The sequence below is a fragment of the Balaenoptera ricei genome, chromosome 12 (genome assembly GCF_028023285.1).
Source record: "Balaenoptera ricei isolate mBalRic1 chromosome 12, mBalRic1.hap2, whole genome shotgun sequence".
NCBI classification, from domain to species: Eukaryota; Metazoa; Chordata; class Mammalia; order Artiodactyla; family Balaenopteridae; genus Balaenoptera; species Balaenoptera ricei.
The window spans coordinates 65,204,761-65,220,047 of NC_082650.1; the positions used below are offsets into that span (position 1 = coordinate 65,204,761).

At 34.0% G+C, this 15,287-nt stretch overlaps 1 protein-coding gene across 8 annotated transcripts in view; it reads left to right on the forward strand.

Annotated features, from left to right (window-relative positions):
• Positions 1-15,287, forward strand: part of EPHA7 (EPH receptor A7) — a 164,163-nt gene that overhangs the window by 58,930 nt on the left and 89,946 nt on the right. For all 8 annotated transcript variants that reach the window (XM_059941564.1, XM_059941565.1, XM_059941566.1 and 5 more), the window contains one exon: positions 787-1,122. In XM_059941564.1, coding sequence (XP_059797547.1) covers positions 787-1,122 — 336 coding nt within the window. The remainder of the gene's footprint in view (positions 1-786; positions 1,123-15,287) is intronic.

The following is a 15,287-nucleotide window of genomic DNA, read 5'->3' on the forward strand; positions in this document are numbered from 1 at the left end:
AATCCCTTCCGTTTGTTTGTAGTATTGTGACATCATTGAGATAGGCATGAAATTTATGAGTACATTCCACAAACCGATGAGGCTAAACAATAATATAAAAGAGATACATCTTACATCATCATCAGTGTCATTTTCATGTTTGCCAGATCAAAATGTATTTTAATCATATTTTACACATGTATGCAATAGGAATAATAAATAAAATGTAAAAGTTATTTGAGTCTTGCATGGCTGTGAAATGTGATTAAAAAGTAATGGTTTCTGAATTAAAATTCCATCACTAAATAGGGCAAATCTTACATCTTGGTGCTTCAATTAATGTATGTTTGAGAGATTCAAATCCAAAGCCAATTCCAGCCATTACTATAAATCATTCTTGAGCACATTAAGAATGAATGGATGTATTCTCTGTTATACAGTTAAAAGGCAAAGTATTTTTAAACAACTGCACAACTGTTTTTTTAGGTGCATTAACTGTTCTTTTTTAATAGCTTGGAAGAAAAATAGCTAAAGACCATGGCAAAAGGACAGAGACAGTTGTTATCCTGTTTTCATTTTGACATATTAAATAGAAAATAAATAAAGCCTCTTGCCAAGTGAATTCAAGAAGGCTTTTATTCAGTTTCTCTAGGAAAGGTAATGAAATGTTTATGTGCAAGAGAGCATTTCAAGTAGTTTTCTGTATGGTAATTGAGCCACTAGCTTAATGCCCCACATGGATCCTTCGGTTCATTTTTGTTTGTTTTTTGTCTATTTTGTTTATTTGCTTATTTTTGGTTTCCAAAGGGCCTCCATCTGCCCCACAGAACCTCATTTTCAATATCAACCAAACCACCGTGAGCTTGGAATGGAGTCCACCTGCAGACAATGGGGGAAGAAACGATGTGACCTACAGAATACTGTGTAAGCGGTGCAGCTGGGAGCAGGGCGAGTGCGTTCCCTGTGGGAGTAGCATTGGCTACATGCCCCAGCAGACTGGATTAGAGGATAACTACGTCACTGTCATGGACCTGCTGGCCCACGCTAATTATACTTTTGAAGTTGAAGCTGTAAATGGAGTTTCTGACTTAAGTCGATCCCAGAGGCTCTTTGCGGCTGTCAGTGTCACCACAGGTCAAGCAGGTATGTTTTTGTGTTTGTCTTGACAAAGTGAAAATGTGACTACATAAGTGAGGTCTCTTGCTTGAATATCTCGTTAACTTGGCTCTACGGAACTTGATTATTCCAGCTTGTTGATTATTCACACCTTTAGCTTTTCTTTGCTATTTCTTCTGTTGCCTGTTAAACCATTACTAGACTCATTAACATCTCCTCCAGAGATCTGGCAGGAGAAAGAAAAGGGGATAAACTGTAAACCAATTAAGACTGCTCTAAGAGGACCAACTCTATTAAGATCTAGGGGAGGAGAGGGAAAATATCGGACAAAATAAGATGTAGGATATTTCTTGCATTTTTTACCTTTTTGTGTGCTACGTGCTCATGATTAAAATCTACAGGCTAATCAGGAATAATGAAGGAGTTGGCTTCAGTGTCTCACATGGTGTTAACCAGTTTTTTACCACATAAAATGTTATATTTGTAATAGATGGCAAGTCTGCCTTAAAATTTGCATGAGGGAATTTTACATTCCTCCCTAGATTTGTGATCATATTGATGTCTATAGTATTGGAATAAGTACTTGAGAGATCTCGTGAGGCTTTCAAAATAAATGAATTAAGAAATATAATAATCATGATGATTGTGAACTGGTAGCTTAGCCTAAAAGCAGTTTTCGCTTATTTTCTTATTGGCATTTAAGATGCCCTGCTTGGTCATTCTTTGCTGTGGTAAGTAGGTTTTGGAAAATATAAATTGGGAAGGAAGCTTCAAAAATGGGAGACTTTCTAAACCTTTAGAAAAATATTATTACTGGGGGAAGTTCCAGAAATTGAGGGCTTTTTCAAACTTTTGAAAATTCTTGCTGCTGAAGGATGACGCTATGTAGTCAAAGTAGCCAAGTGCTATGTCATCGTCATTAATAAAATTGGACCTGCACTGGAGTACTGAGTTGTGTAAGCATCATAATAAGCTTATAACAAGGTCTTCTTGATCTTTGGCTAGCTGTCAACAGTCAATATTATCCCAAATTCCTGGACATAGACTAATCTATTCTTCATATCTATGCCAATTTTAATAAAATGTTACCTATTTAAATTATATCTGCACAGTGAAGCCTATGTATATAGTCTCATGCTTACCATTTTGAACAGATTAGTGGGTTCCTATTCTAAAGGTTTTATTTTGGTGTTTATTTCAAAGGCTATTGCAAATCAGATTTCTTACGTAAAAGCTGAAGTCTGGAGGTAAAACCACATAGAAACTTTTAGATCTTGAAAAATTGGGCAAAAGAAGCAACTCATTTAACGGATATTTGGATTGATTCATTTTATTTACCCTTACACCATTTGCCATTCTTTTATAATGCTGTTGTTAGTAGGTGTTTTTACTTGTTTTGCTTTATATTGAAATTTGTCATCGTAACGTTACAGTGAGTGGGTTTGAAACATTTTAGCTTCATGATTATGATACTAGAGCTATCTTTGGAACCATTAATAAAAACTCTTAGGTCTGCTGAGCTAGAATAACTGCTTTATTCTTGCTGATAATAAGAAGGGATATTTTTATTTATTTTTTAATACAACCTACAGATACTGAACTGATACCACAAATAGAGTTTGCCAGGTAGGCCACTTTGGGGATCTGTTTCCTTGATCTTTAAATGTCCATTGTTTAATTTTTCAGGTTAATAGTACACAGCCTAAATAGGTCACAGATATTCCATAAGTTCCTGAATCAACTATCTTATAGTAGTTACGTAAAATGGCTTTGTCCCTTGATTCTCTTCCAGTTAAGAGCAAACGAGGTTTGTTTAGTTTTGGGGGGGAGGTAATTTAAATGTACAAAAATTAGATTGCTATGATTACACAACTATGTAAATATACCAAAAATTATTGAATTGTGTGCTTAAAATGAGTAAATTTTACGGTATGAGAATGATACCTCAGTAAAGCTATTAACATTTTTAAAAGAATAAATATAATAAAGTTAAAAAGCAAGCTAGGTTTGTACTTTTATATTAAAATAATTAATTCACAATTGCCTGGTCCCAACTGCATCTCAAATACTACAAACCCGTGAATTTACACTCTTAGCTTTTTCTGCTTTCAAAAAGAAAAGCATTAATAAGGCAGCAAGCTGTGGTAATTTTTTTTTAACATCTTTATTGGAGTATAATTGCTTTACAATGGTGTCTTAGTTTCTGCTTTATAACAAAGTGAATCAGTTATACATATACATATGTTCCCATATCTCCTCCCTCTTGCATCTCCCTCCCTCCCACCCTCCCTATCCCACCCAAGCTGTGGTAATTTTTAAAGTTTTAGTTTATTTTTTAACAGAGGAAATTTAGAATATGTTAGTGACTATTGTTCAGTTAAATTTGTACCCATTCCCCCCACCCCATCATCAATATTTTTGCTTTTTCTAAGGGGGGAATGATTTGAAACTTTGTCCATGTTTACAACTATCCATGGAAACCTACAATGATCCTTAAAATTCTCATTCTGTGTTAATCAAACAGCATCACCTCCCACCTAGTTTATGCTACAGTCACTTCAATAATGAATTTAAGGATCTCTGCTCAGTTGTCAGTTATCCCTCATCAGCAATCCACTGATGCCTAGTACAAAAAGGATCTGCATGTGTCTGGGCAAGAAGAGAGAGTAAGGATGGGAAATCATCAGGCAATGTTTGAAAGGTAGTGTGTACTTTGTAGTTCCTTTTCTATTAAGTTTGGAGTCTGGAGCTCAGGACCCCCCATACCAGTGTTTGTGGAAATGGAAGTACATTGAAGACCCCCTCGTCCTTTCCTCAGGGTAGGAGTAGGGTTAATGGTGTTTAAGGACCTGTAACCCAACCCCTGTTGCCACTTATGAGGTATGTGCTGTTGGGTAGACCGCTAAAGTTCCACATGAGTAAGATGGAGATAAGATGGTATCTATCTTCCTGCATTATCCTGTTAAATGAGATATTGGAGAAAACTTAAAAACTCTTTTTTGTCATAAAAATGTTATTTGCCGTGAGTAGCATAATGAATGCTGATTAATCCTCTTTTTATGTAACTCTTTATGAACCTGTCAAGGCAAAACACACTAAAATCTTTACCTATTGCCATGTGTCCAGAGTGAGGGGTATAATCGAGGTCCAGGATTGGCAATTATGTGTTATAACGTTGCAGGAGGGAGAAATTAATTTTTTTTATCTAGTCACAAGTTATCTTAAGACTGAGATTCTTATTTAAACCAATAATTAGCTTTAAGATGAGATGTTTATAGAGAAGCCTAATACGTGCTATTCATATTTAGATAGTTTTTGTATTTACCTATCAGGAACATATTACCTACACAAGCTGGCTGGAATGTATTCTTTTTGTTGTTGTTTTGTTAGGAATGATATTGACCTATTAAGGGTGAAGTCACACAGATCAAACTTAGGTACATTGGAGATATTAAATATATATATATATATATATATATATATATATATATATATGTATATGTAAGGTGGAAAGCACATGGAAAGCTCCGGATAATTAAACAAGTGTTCTGAAGAGGTAACTATTTAAATGCTAGTTTTCAAAACATTAACCCAGCCAACTGTACTGAGTAGTATATGTTAAGCACTGTGCAGGATGCTCAAGATAGGAAGGCAAAGAATGGTCCTATCCTTATGAGAAGCTGTTACTATAGCAGATATGTATTAATTTATACAACTAATGATAGGACACTTGAATATAATGTGATGCATGCTATAGAACAAAATTTGGAACAAAATACAGAACCCCAAAGAAGGAATGATTCATTCTATCTGTGGAAAAAAGGGGAGTCCTCACAGAAAAGATGCCAATCAATCTAGAACTTTAGAATGGATATGGTTTTGCCAGAAGGAGGACAAGTAAGTCATATTCTAGGCCCTCAGGCGGACCTGTCCCATGAAAACATAATCATTGCCACTACATTCCTTCCACAGATCAAGTGCATTAACACACCAAAATGGGCTGCAGAAAAGTTAGTAAAAACAGGTCACCCTAAAATTACTGTCTCTGTCTGTAATACCTTCATTCACTGTGGGATCATTTAGACAATTAGATAATTTTTAACCTTTTTAGAAAACATAATATAAAACTATAATATGTGGTCTTTCCCACAAACAGACTTAAGAGACTTAGTCATTATTCTTCAGGTCAGTAATCATGTTATGTTTTTGTCTTTACCGTCTAACACAGTTCTTTCTCTGTTCCGAATGTCGTGTAATTAATTCCAGTAAGGAAACTAGTCACACACAAGAAAAGTTAAATGATTTTACGGGAGTGAAAACATTCAGACATGAATGGAAAAGGCATAGGATTTGATATTTGATGACATGATAACTTCATGTTAGACAAGTTATTTCACTTCTTTAACTTGAATTTTCTCCTGAAATGGGATCATGTTACTTGACTCCTCATATTGTAAAAAAAAAAACTGAGCTTTTAGCTTAATACCTAAATACCTTAATACCTAATACCTTTATTTGTTAGAATACAAACAAAGTGTTTTTGTTTTTGTGTGTTATTGTACTACAACAATGATAATAATAAAAGTAATGATAAGGGTTTACAAGTGATTGAACACAATACATTTTTGGTACTTTTTAAATGTACCAGGTACACGGAAAGTGTGTCAAGTTGGGTCACTTAATGTCTGTGGACTCCTGTAGTCCTCCTAAGTAACGGAGAGGTCTGGGGCAGAAGACCTCTAAGAGCCCATCTTATGTCCATAATTAAATGGACAATCATAATACAGTACAAACTATACATTGCACAGTGCAGGGTTGACTGCAAATTATTGATAGCTGAGTAATATGTGTACAGATACTATCATTTTTAATAGGATCCATGACTTACAATGCTGTAGAAAGCACTGGGAAGGAATTAAGAATGAAAACTGGAACCTCTTGAAAGAGGATATAATTTCCCGAATTGGGCTCCCTAGAAAGCAGACACTTTGATGCAGATTCCTTGCAGGAGTTGTGTTAGGGCATGTACTTGGGATCAGCACCATCTGAAGAGAAAGGAAAGGAGCAGGACTGAGCAGAAGGGAAATTGAGCCATAATGCAGTCTCACTGGGATCCTCTGCCAACTCCATGGCAAGCTCTCCACCCGTAAGGGACCTTCAGATTGTCCCAAGTGGAAGAGATAGTGGCAGGCTTTTATACCTCTTTGTCGTACAGACACTGGCTGCAGACTCCTCTAGCAGGCTCCTCTAGGAAGGTGTCATTTTTCAGACAAGGAAATTCTAAAGGGCAGCAGGGAACTGAGGGTTGCTTTTGCCATGCTATCTCAGCAGCTAGCAAATATGTTCTTCATTCCTTCGCCGAGGGTAATGGGGACCGTCCATCATCACATCCATTACATAGAGTTAAATCATGCCAAAGGATACAAGGGGCAAAGTTCAGAGTGTGTTTAGAGAATAAGTGGTAGCAACTGGATGAATAAAGATTTGTGGGAAGAACTAATGGGAAAGTTTATTTTTAGGAAAGAAGACCTTTCTAATGGGGGGAGGAGATAGTGGGAACTGAATGTTTTTGAACAGAAAAGTTACGTAAATGACCCTGGTTTACATCTTAAACTTTTGTGTATCTTCCACAGAACATTTGATGTATTCCATATAGCAGTTTGTTTTTAAAAAAATTCTCCTGCTTAGCCTTGATTCCTCTGGAAAACAGATATATAGAAAACATTTTCTGAAAATATGAGAAAGTATCAGCAAAGTTGCCGTTTTGAGGCAAAATTTCTTAATTTCTCTACAAAGATGTCATATAGAATCTCTCTCAAAAAGAACTATTTTCTTTTTATCATCATCAGTTTTGTTGTATATGGGTGAATGGTTTATATAGCACTTATATATATATTATATCATTAAAATTTGAAGTAAATTTATAAAGTTGGTAAAACAAGTATTAATACCATTTACAGGTAAAAAGTTGAAGCTTAGACTTAACAGTGTCACGTGGTAAATTATAAAGTGGTGACCCAGATTATTGTAATCAAGTATACCCCTTACCTCAGAATTATTATGCTCTGTAATCTTATCATGGACTACTATCTTAAAGAATTTAGCTCTACAATCCTTTGCATGGGAATTTGCAGATTGATTTAATGGTCTGATCATAAATTACTCTTCAATGAAAAGGGGACCTCCTAAGAAGTTTTGTTTCCCGAGGATATGAATAACACATATAATCTCTGAGAGGGAGCATTGGTAACTATAGTATTTGCCTCCTGGCTATGATTTTATTGCCCTTCTTTAAGAAACTTCAGAAACATCCCTTCATATCTTAATGGACTAATTTCCCGTATGTCTTCAAATCATATTTGAAATCATATTTCAAATCTTATTTCTCTGTCAAAATTAAGATTGGCTTCAGTATTCCCTTTACTTAGATTTGTGATGTTTACATAATGTTCCAATTGAAATATAATCATAGAGTTATATGATATAACATTATACATAAGCAAAATTCTACAAAAAAGAGACAATACCAAAAGTCATTTCCTGTATTTGTCTGAAATATCTTCACTCACATTTATTAATGTGACTCAACTGTGATGATTTTTCTCATAAGTTAACTCAGATCATCTCTTTTCAATGATTTTAAATAGTAGGCCATCAAATTATGTGTCCTTTAAGGAAAACCAATTAATTCCATTTAAGTTTATATATTTTGAGATTTCTTAATTTTTTAAGGGAACGTAATGTTAAGAAAATAATATTTTCTTGTTTGAGAGCATTTTCTGAGTAATATTAAAAACAGCTATTGCCATAAGGTGAAACAAGATATAAATGCAAAAAAACCCCAACAATGACAAAAAATGTGTGGAAATAGTGTCAATGTTATTAAAACATGCATACATACATACACACACTTATGCAGTCTGCAGCAGAAAAATCAACTGAATGTGATTCCTTTAACAGTAAACCATTCAAAAATGCATTTCTGTTTCTAGTTATTTTGTAAATCTGATGTACCTGAATGGCATAGCAGAATTCATTCATGCTAATTTATACCAGAGGGCATGACATTTTAGAAATTTATATGCTTTGCTTTGCAAGTAGGAGCTTTAGACTATGTTAGTGAAATTGAATCCTTTATAAAGTATTTTTGTGACACCACTAATTTAAAAATATACATGTAGATCCATTTACAGTTTTTCTTCAGTGATCAGTAATTAAAATATATATATAAAAGAATTTTTTGGATGCTATTTTAATAAAATTTTCATTATAGGAAATGCAACCATGTGGTATAAGTACTGATAACAAGTATTAGTGACTACTTGTTGACTATATAGTATGTGCTGATCACTTTATATGTAAAGACCCATATGCCTACACAGTATCTTCACATCCCAAATTCACACTGAAAATTTGGGAGAAAATTATGTCTTTTTGTGATCTGATCTTACAGTAAGTATCTCATGCATTTTCCTATAATATTTTTCACATATTATGTGTGAAATGTTTGTCTTCCCTGTTAGAATTCACAGTGTAAAGAAACAGTGGCATCTTTGGTCTTATTCTCTAGCCTCTGTAACATATTGGGCCCAGGGTACATGCTTAGTAAACTTGTTGAATTAAATTCATAAATTCATTGTTTTTTGTCATTTAAAGAGACTTTCTAAGATTATCAAGATTAATACATAAAGGATTAGTTAAATTCAAATGCATTACAATTTTATTTAAATTATGCAATGAATATATAAGATAATTATTTGAAGTATAAAAATTTTGTGATTTGTTCTTAAAGCTATAGATATACTTAAAATCTTAAACTGAGTTTTTATCCACAACTTGGTATTTAAGTAGAGATTTAGAACAAAAGCTTAAAATAATCTTGTTATGAAATATTAAGATACAAGTCACATTTAATTTTGAAAACTTTTATAATTCTTCATATTTTGAAAACCTGCAGAAGGTCGAATTAATTTTTTTCTTTTTGGACTACTATTTTAAGCACATGACACCAGCTTTTTATAGTTTATTTTAATAGTTTTTCCCTTTGTGTAGTTTTGTAACTGCTTAAGACTATAGCACATAGCTGTTCTATGATTTTTCTTGATTAAAATATATGTAAGGAAATGCCTGTAAACACCTGTGTTCTCACCCCACACCTTCATCTTCATCCCTCCTTCCTGTTCTCCAGTCTCAGTATGTTTGTAAGTTGTCATATCCACCCTTTTCTGATTTTATAAATATTTGTAGTGAACTATCTATGCTTATGTTGTCAGGGTGACAAGTTGATCTGCATACTATTGGATGGAAAGACTCTGTTAACGTTTGAAAGAAATCTAGTATGTTTTAAGAGTCTCTTGTGTTTTCATTTCAATATATCTTAATCTTTTCTTAAACTCTTTGATCTCAAAATTGCTGTTTTGTGGGTAATGATATTTAAGTGGGAAGAAAGAGTTGATTTGTGCAATAACTCAGTTATAATACTGCTGTGGGCTGAACTGTGTCTTTCCCCAAATTTTTATGTTGAAGCTTTAACCTCAGTGTGACTATATTTGAAGATAGGGACTAAAAGGAGGTAGTTAAGGTTAAATGAGGTCATAAGGTTGGGGCCCTGATCCTACAGGACTAGTGTCCTTACAGTAAAAGACACCAGAGAACTGGCTCTCTCTCCATGCACATGCAGTGAGGAGAGGTCAGTGAATACATAGCCAGAAGGTGGCCATCTACAAGCCAGAAAGAGAGGCCTCATCAGAACCTGAACCCTACTGGACCTTGATCTGGGACTTCCAGCTTCCAGAACTATGAGAAAACTAATTTGTTTTTTTTAAAATACCAAACCTATGGTATCTTATTATAGAAGCCTGAGTAGAATAATACAAATACTCATCCCTGAGATAGTTTAGTTCCATCCTATTATTTTGAAGGAAAGTATTTATTTTCCATATGCATGAGGACAGCTAAGGCATGAACACGTTTTTGTGAATAGGTCAAGGAGTGGGAGTTGTAGGCATTTTATGCATTTCTGTGATTTTGCCCCATCAAAAAGTACTAAATTTATTTAGTGCAATGCATTACTAAGTGCCAGAAAGACCAATAGTAATATTTTGCTTTTGACATTAAAAACATTCTGTTTTTTAAACCAGAGCCAATTAATTATCTCATAAATTGTAGAAGGTGCTACATTGATGGTAGCAGAACATTCAATACAAAATAAGTTATGAGTTTTGTCCCTGAATATTCAAGCTTGAGCAAGTTTGTCATATTCTTGGCAATTTTAAACTAGCAATTTCTACATGATTAAGAAGTGACTGCAGTTTCAGGATTTTCTAGTGAAAAAAATTTTATAACTCTATGTTTTGAATATTTAAATTTGTATCTTGTTAAATTTAAGCTTCCTCTAAACAGACTCTTCAAAAAATATGACTGCCCGTTAGGATCATTATCCTGGAATAGTCCATAATGATGGAATTATGTAAAGTAATTCTTATTATATATGCATTGTCCTTAATAGGAGATCCTTCATTTTGCTACTGTCAGTTTGTAGAGATTATAGATAATTGAAAATATAGCCACTAGAATGTTCTTTATAAAGAAATAGCTACCTTACTTTTAAAGTCAAGGAGTTTGTTCAAGTGAGATATAGAAAATCTGTTTTAACTGAAATGTGACTAACCAGACCACCTGCTCTTTACTTTTAGGGAGAAAAAGATACAAAAAACAAGTTAACAGTAGGGACTGATGTAAAATATGCAAAATTTTTTCAGGTTACAGTCCTGGGTCAATATATATTGAATCCATTCTCTTTTTCTGGAGGTATTACACAATCATAAATAATAAAACAGCAAAATGTATGTAATATAGTAAGGTTACTCTGCTAAGAATATAAACTAACACGTTTGTGAAAGATTTTCAAATATGAATTGAATCAAGAAGTGATTTTTGGTTGATCCTTAGTTGACCAAAACTGGTTACCTGATTTACTTGGTGGTGTTCCACAACACAAAAAGGTTTTGATCTGTGAGTTGTTTGCTTAGTTCTTATAGAGCAAACTGTCATAACCATTGTCCCAAAGGAATAGCATTATGAAGACAGGCACAGTTTCAGAAAAACTTCATTTAAGAGGCAAGAAATCAATAAGCTGCATTTCAGAGAATGAAAAGTCAGTGGATGGTAATTTCATACATTATTCATGTACAGACGAGTATATATAATGTGAATTGGTAGTGGTGATGATGATGATGATGATATTGATGATAAACATTCAGTGAAACTAATATAATGTTGTATGTCAATTATACCTCAGTTTAAAAAAAAAATGGATTTGAAGTACATATTTAGGTTCCACCCAGTCCCAACTCCTACACTGTGCTACACCCAACTATACACATCATTTTAAGCCCTGGATGAGCTGAGGGACATAGCTTTGAGACAGGTAGGAGATAGTTTTTAAATTGACAAGCATTTAGTTGTTCTGTTTTCAGTACCAGTGTTAAGAGAGAGTAAATGTTGATTATTTTATTCCTTGCTTCGCTGGTGATGAATTGAAGCAAATTTGATTCAGACAAGCAACCTGGTGGAATGATGCAGAACCATCCACAAAAACATCTGTACTAATCAACCAATGCAGTAAATTAGAGCTACAAGGAAAAGACATTGATCCAAGAGAATCATTAACAGTTTTAACCAACCGGTCTAAGTTATAGGGTAAAGGAGAGAACATTATCAAGATCTTGCTTTTCACATCTGTCAATTACTACTGCAAAAGCCTGATTGCTACTTGTTTCAGTTCAAACTGTTTCATGACTTTGGTTCCCTTTATGCTATTGTAAGCAAGAAACAAGGAGGTAAAAACCCAGGAAAACCCAGGAAAAATTATCCAAATTTCCTGCACTCCATTTACAAAGGAGTCAGTCACAAAGGGAGAGATAATTGCTGCAACTTAACAAAATAATCAGGGAGAAGGCAGAGTGGATGATATATGTTCTGTGACAAAGCACGGGGCAGAGATGTGCCTGCAGTCCTGTGGTTGCTTGCCTTGTTTTAAGACACAAGGACTAGAGAAGATCCGTGAAAAACAATTAGCGTAACTTTAACGCACACAGTTCTTAATTATCCACAGCATGTTGACATCAGATAATTATTGTCCCAAATTTTAATAATATTTGATCATAACCTCAGCATATAGAAAGATGCAGAACACTGAGCATAGCATTCATGATGGCCATCATGTATTATATGATAACAAATGCAAGGATACTGGTTAAGCCATATCCCTATTGTATAGTTTATTCAAATGTTGCTAATACTCTTAAACACAACACCCTTAGCTCCAGTTACATTAGGCTGTTACATGTGATCTGATGTATCTACAGACATGTATATGGACAGTTATAGCTATATGTATGTTTTAACTTCATACATTTTATGAGCATATATACATTCCTAAACGAACGGATTTTAGGATGTTGGTGAAACTTAAAAGTTATAGGTTTGGGAATCATAATCATAGATGGCGAGTTAATGAATGGCCTTTTGGGGGAAAGAGGAGGTGGAGCTAGAATTTAAAAGTTTGAGAGAGAACTGGCAGAATATCCAAAGCACATGACGAAAATCAAAAAGGAGTACCCAGACCATTTGGATAGGAGGGCTGTCACAGTAACCAAAGAAGGAAAATTTCCTGAGTCAGTTGATCATAGAATCAAATGTCACAGGAGGTCAATAGAATGGAGACAGAAGAAAGTCCACTGGATTTAACAGTTTCAAGCCATGAGACAATTTTGATAGACAACTTGGGGTAGAGAATGTCATGATCATATTTGTCATGGTTCAAAACAAAGCCCCACACTATGACATATGGGGCGTAAGTGCTCAGTGTTGGCTGAATTGAAATGTAATTACTTTTTATGCTTATTTCATACAACATTTATCAGACTGGTAAAGACTCTAAGGTAGATTATGAGTCTGAATTTTGTTTGAAAAAAAGACCGCCTTTGTTCTTTTCTAATACATTATCATAACCTTGTTTTCTCCTTGTTTTGACATCTCATCCTGTTTTCACACATCCCTGACATCACTAAGAACCCAGATTTAGCCTCACATAAATTTCATTGTTGAGAACTCATAATCTCAGAAATAGAGGTCATAAGAGAAAAGATGTTAATTCTGTTAAGATAAACTATGCATTTATCATTCTTAATATAAAATGTTGCTTAATTCTTAATTATTATACTAATATATATTTTCTTCATATAAAATAAAGTATATATAGGTATAGATATAGTTACATTTTATGTTATGCTTTTTGTTTTCTTAGTTCTTTTTCTCCGTAGTTTCTTTGCTTTCCTCAGACATTTTAAATTATGTTCCATATCATGTGTTCATCTATAAAAATGTAGGAGAACTACCTAAAAGTTTGGAAACTTTATTCTTGCTATTTCTCTGTATGATAATACTAAGCCTTCACCTTTTATTTTGAGTCACATTTCCTTTATCTTTAAAAATTACATAAACAACAAACAGAAAGCCATGATGCTATTTCACCAAACCTTGGGAGTTATTATGATTTGTAAGTCACTTCTCGTGCACCCGCTGCATTAAATACTGGTGTTATGTTTGAAAAGATACTAACTGACCTCCTTTAGACTGCTGTCTGACTACTTTGATGTTTCATTATTTTCTTCAATCCAGGGATGAAATGGATGAATGGATCTTAATTATAGTGTCCTGGTGACTCTTTTTTCAGACCATTTTTCTGGACAAGCCTCAGCTAATCTGACAAATCATGAACAGTTTACTTTATAGTTTGGCTGGGATTAAGTTACTAACTGGAACCTGCAGGGAACATAAAGAACAGTGTCTCCTGATAAAATGCATTGGATGTTTACCATGCCTGTTTTCAATTTTAATCAGTAACCTTTAGGAATGGAGAACTATAAACAGTTCTCTGACAGATGTATTTTTATATGTTCACCTATAGCACTTCAAACAAAAACAGGCCCTGTGTATCAAATTTACATATCTAAAATCTTATTGTGTCTTTGCCTATGAAAGCTACATAATCATTTGAGGGTTTTTAATAGTAAATCAATATTTACATTATTATTTAAAGATTTTCATACACCAAACATCTTTCAACTTTTATGCTGTTTTTTATTTTTTCTGAGACAGTGATTGGCTGTTTTTGTGAATTTCATATGCAGTCTACTAGATGACATGGTTTCCTTGTTCAGCATTGTTTGTTTTTGTAGACAAGAAAACTCTTACGTGTTTTCTTTATACAGGTCAGTAAAAGCAAGATGTGTTCATTAGTTAAACAAATGAGTAACATGTAAAACCATATTTTCCAGTAACTATCATTTAACTGGACATTTTGCTTCATCTATCTTCTGTTAGGTGTGTAATAAACATACCTGAAAGAACTCAACATAGAAATTAGATGTAATATCCCTCTAGGTAACTGAAATTACCCTGATGTTGTTTTAAAACAGTTTTTAAATTGTTCTTAGACTGTAAATAAATGTATTGACAGTAAAGAATTAACAACACATCCAGGAAGACTTTAAATAATGATGATGTAAAATACGTCTTATGCCATTCAGTTTATCTAATTTATAACTCTGTTTGATTACCCCAGCAAGCCTTTCATCTATAGAATTGCGCCCTGGGGACTAGTCAGCTTATTAATTCATCACTTGTTCTTTTATGGTTGCATCCCTATTACAGTATGAACATAGGATGATATTCTCTTCTGAAAGCTGCCAGCCAACTGGTTCCAGTCTAGCTGACCTTTTGTTTGTAACTATGATCCTAATAGTTTTTCTATTGGCTTCTGTTTCTAAAAGGTTGCATTACAATCTACCTTTTTGTCTTATGGTATCATGATGAGGATAGGCCTGCAAGAGTGAATTCCACACCTGCAATTACAGAGTTTTATAAAGAGGAAAGACCTGCTTCAAGTTAACCTGTAGTCTTTTAAAATGCCTTTTGATTTATCTGTCACCTGATCCATCAGCAATGAATAATTTTCATGGAAGGTGCACTTTAATTACATTCCCATTTGACTTGCATTATCAAGCCCTATCTAGGTAATTAATCTCACCAAGTATCCAATTTCGGCCTTTATTGCTGGCAGGCAGGCCTCTTGAATTATGTGTGCTTGAATGGGTCTTGGGTCATTTTAACCAGGCAGACCCTGA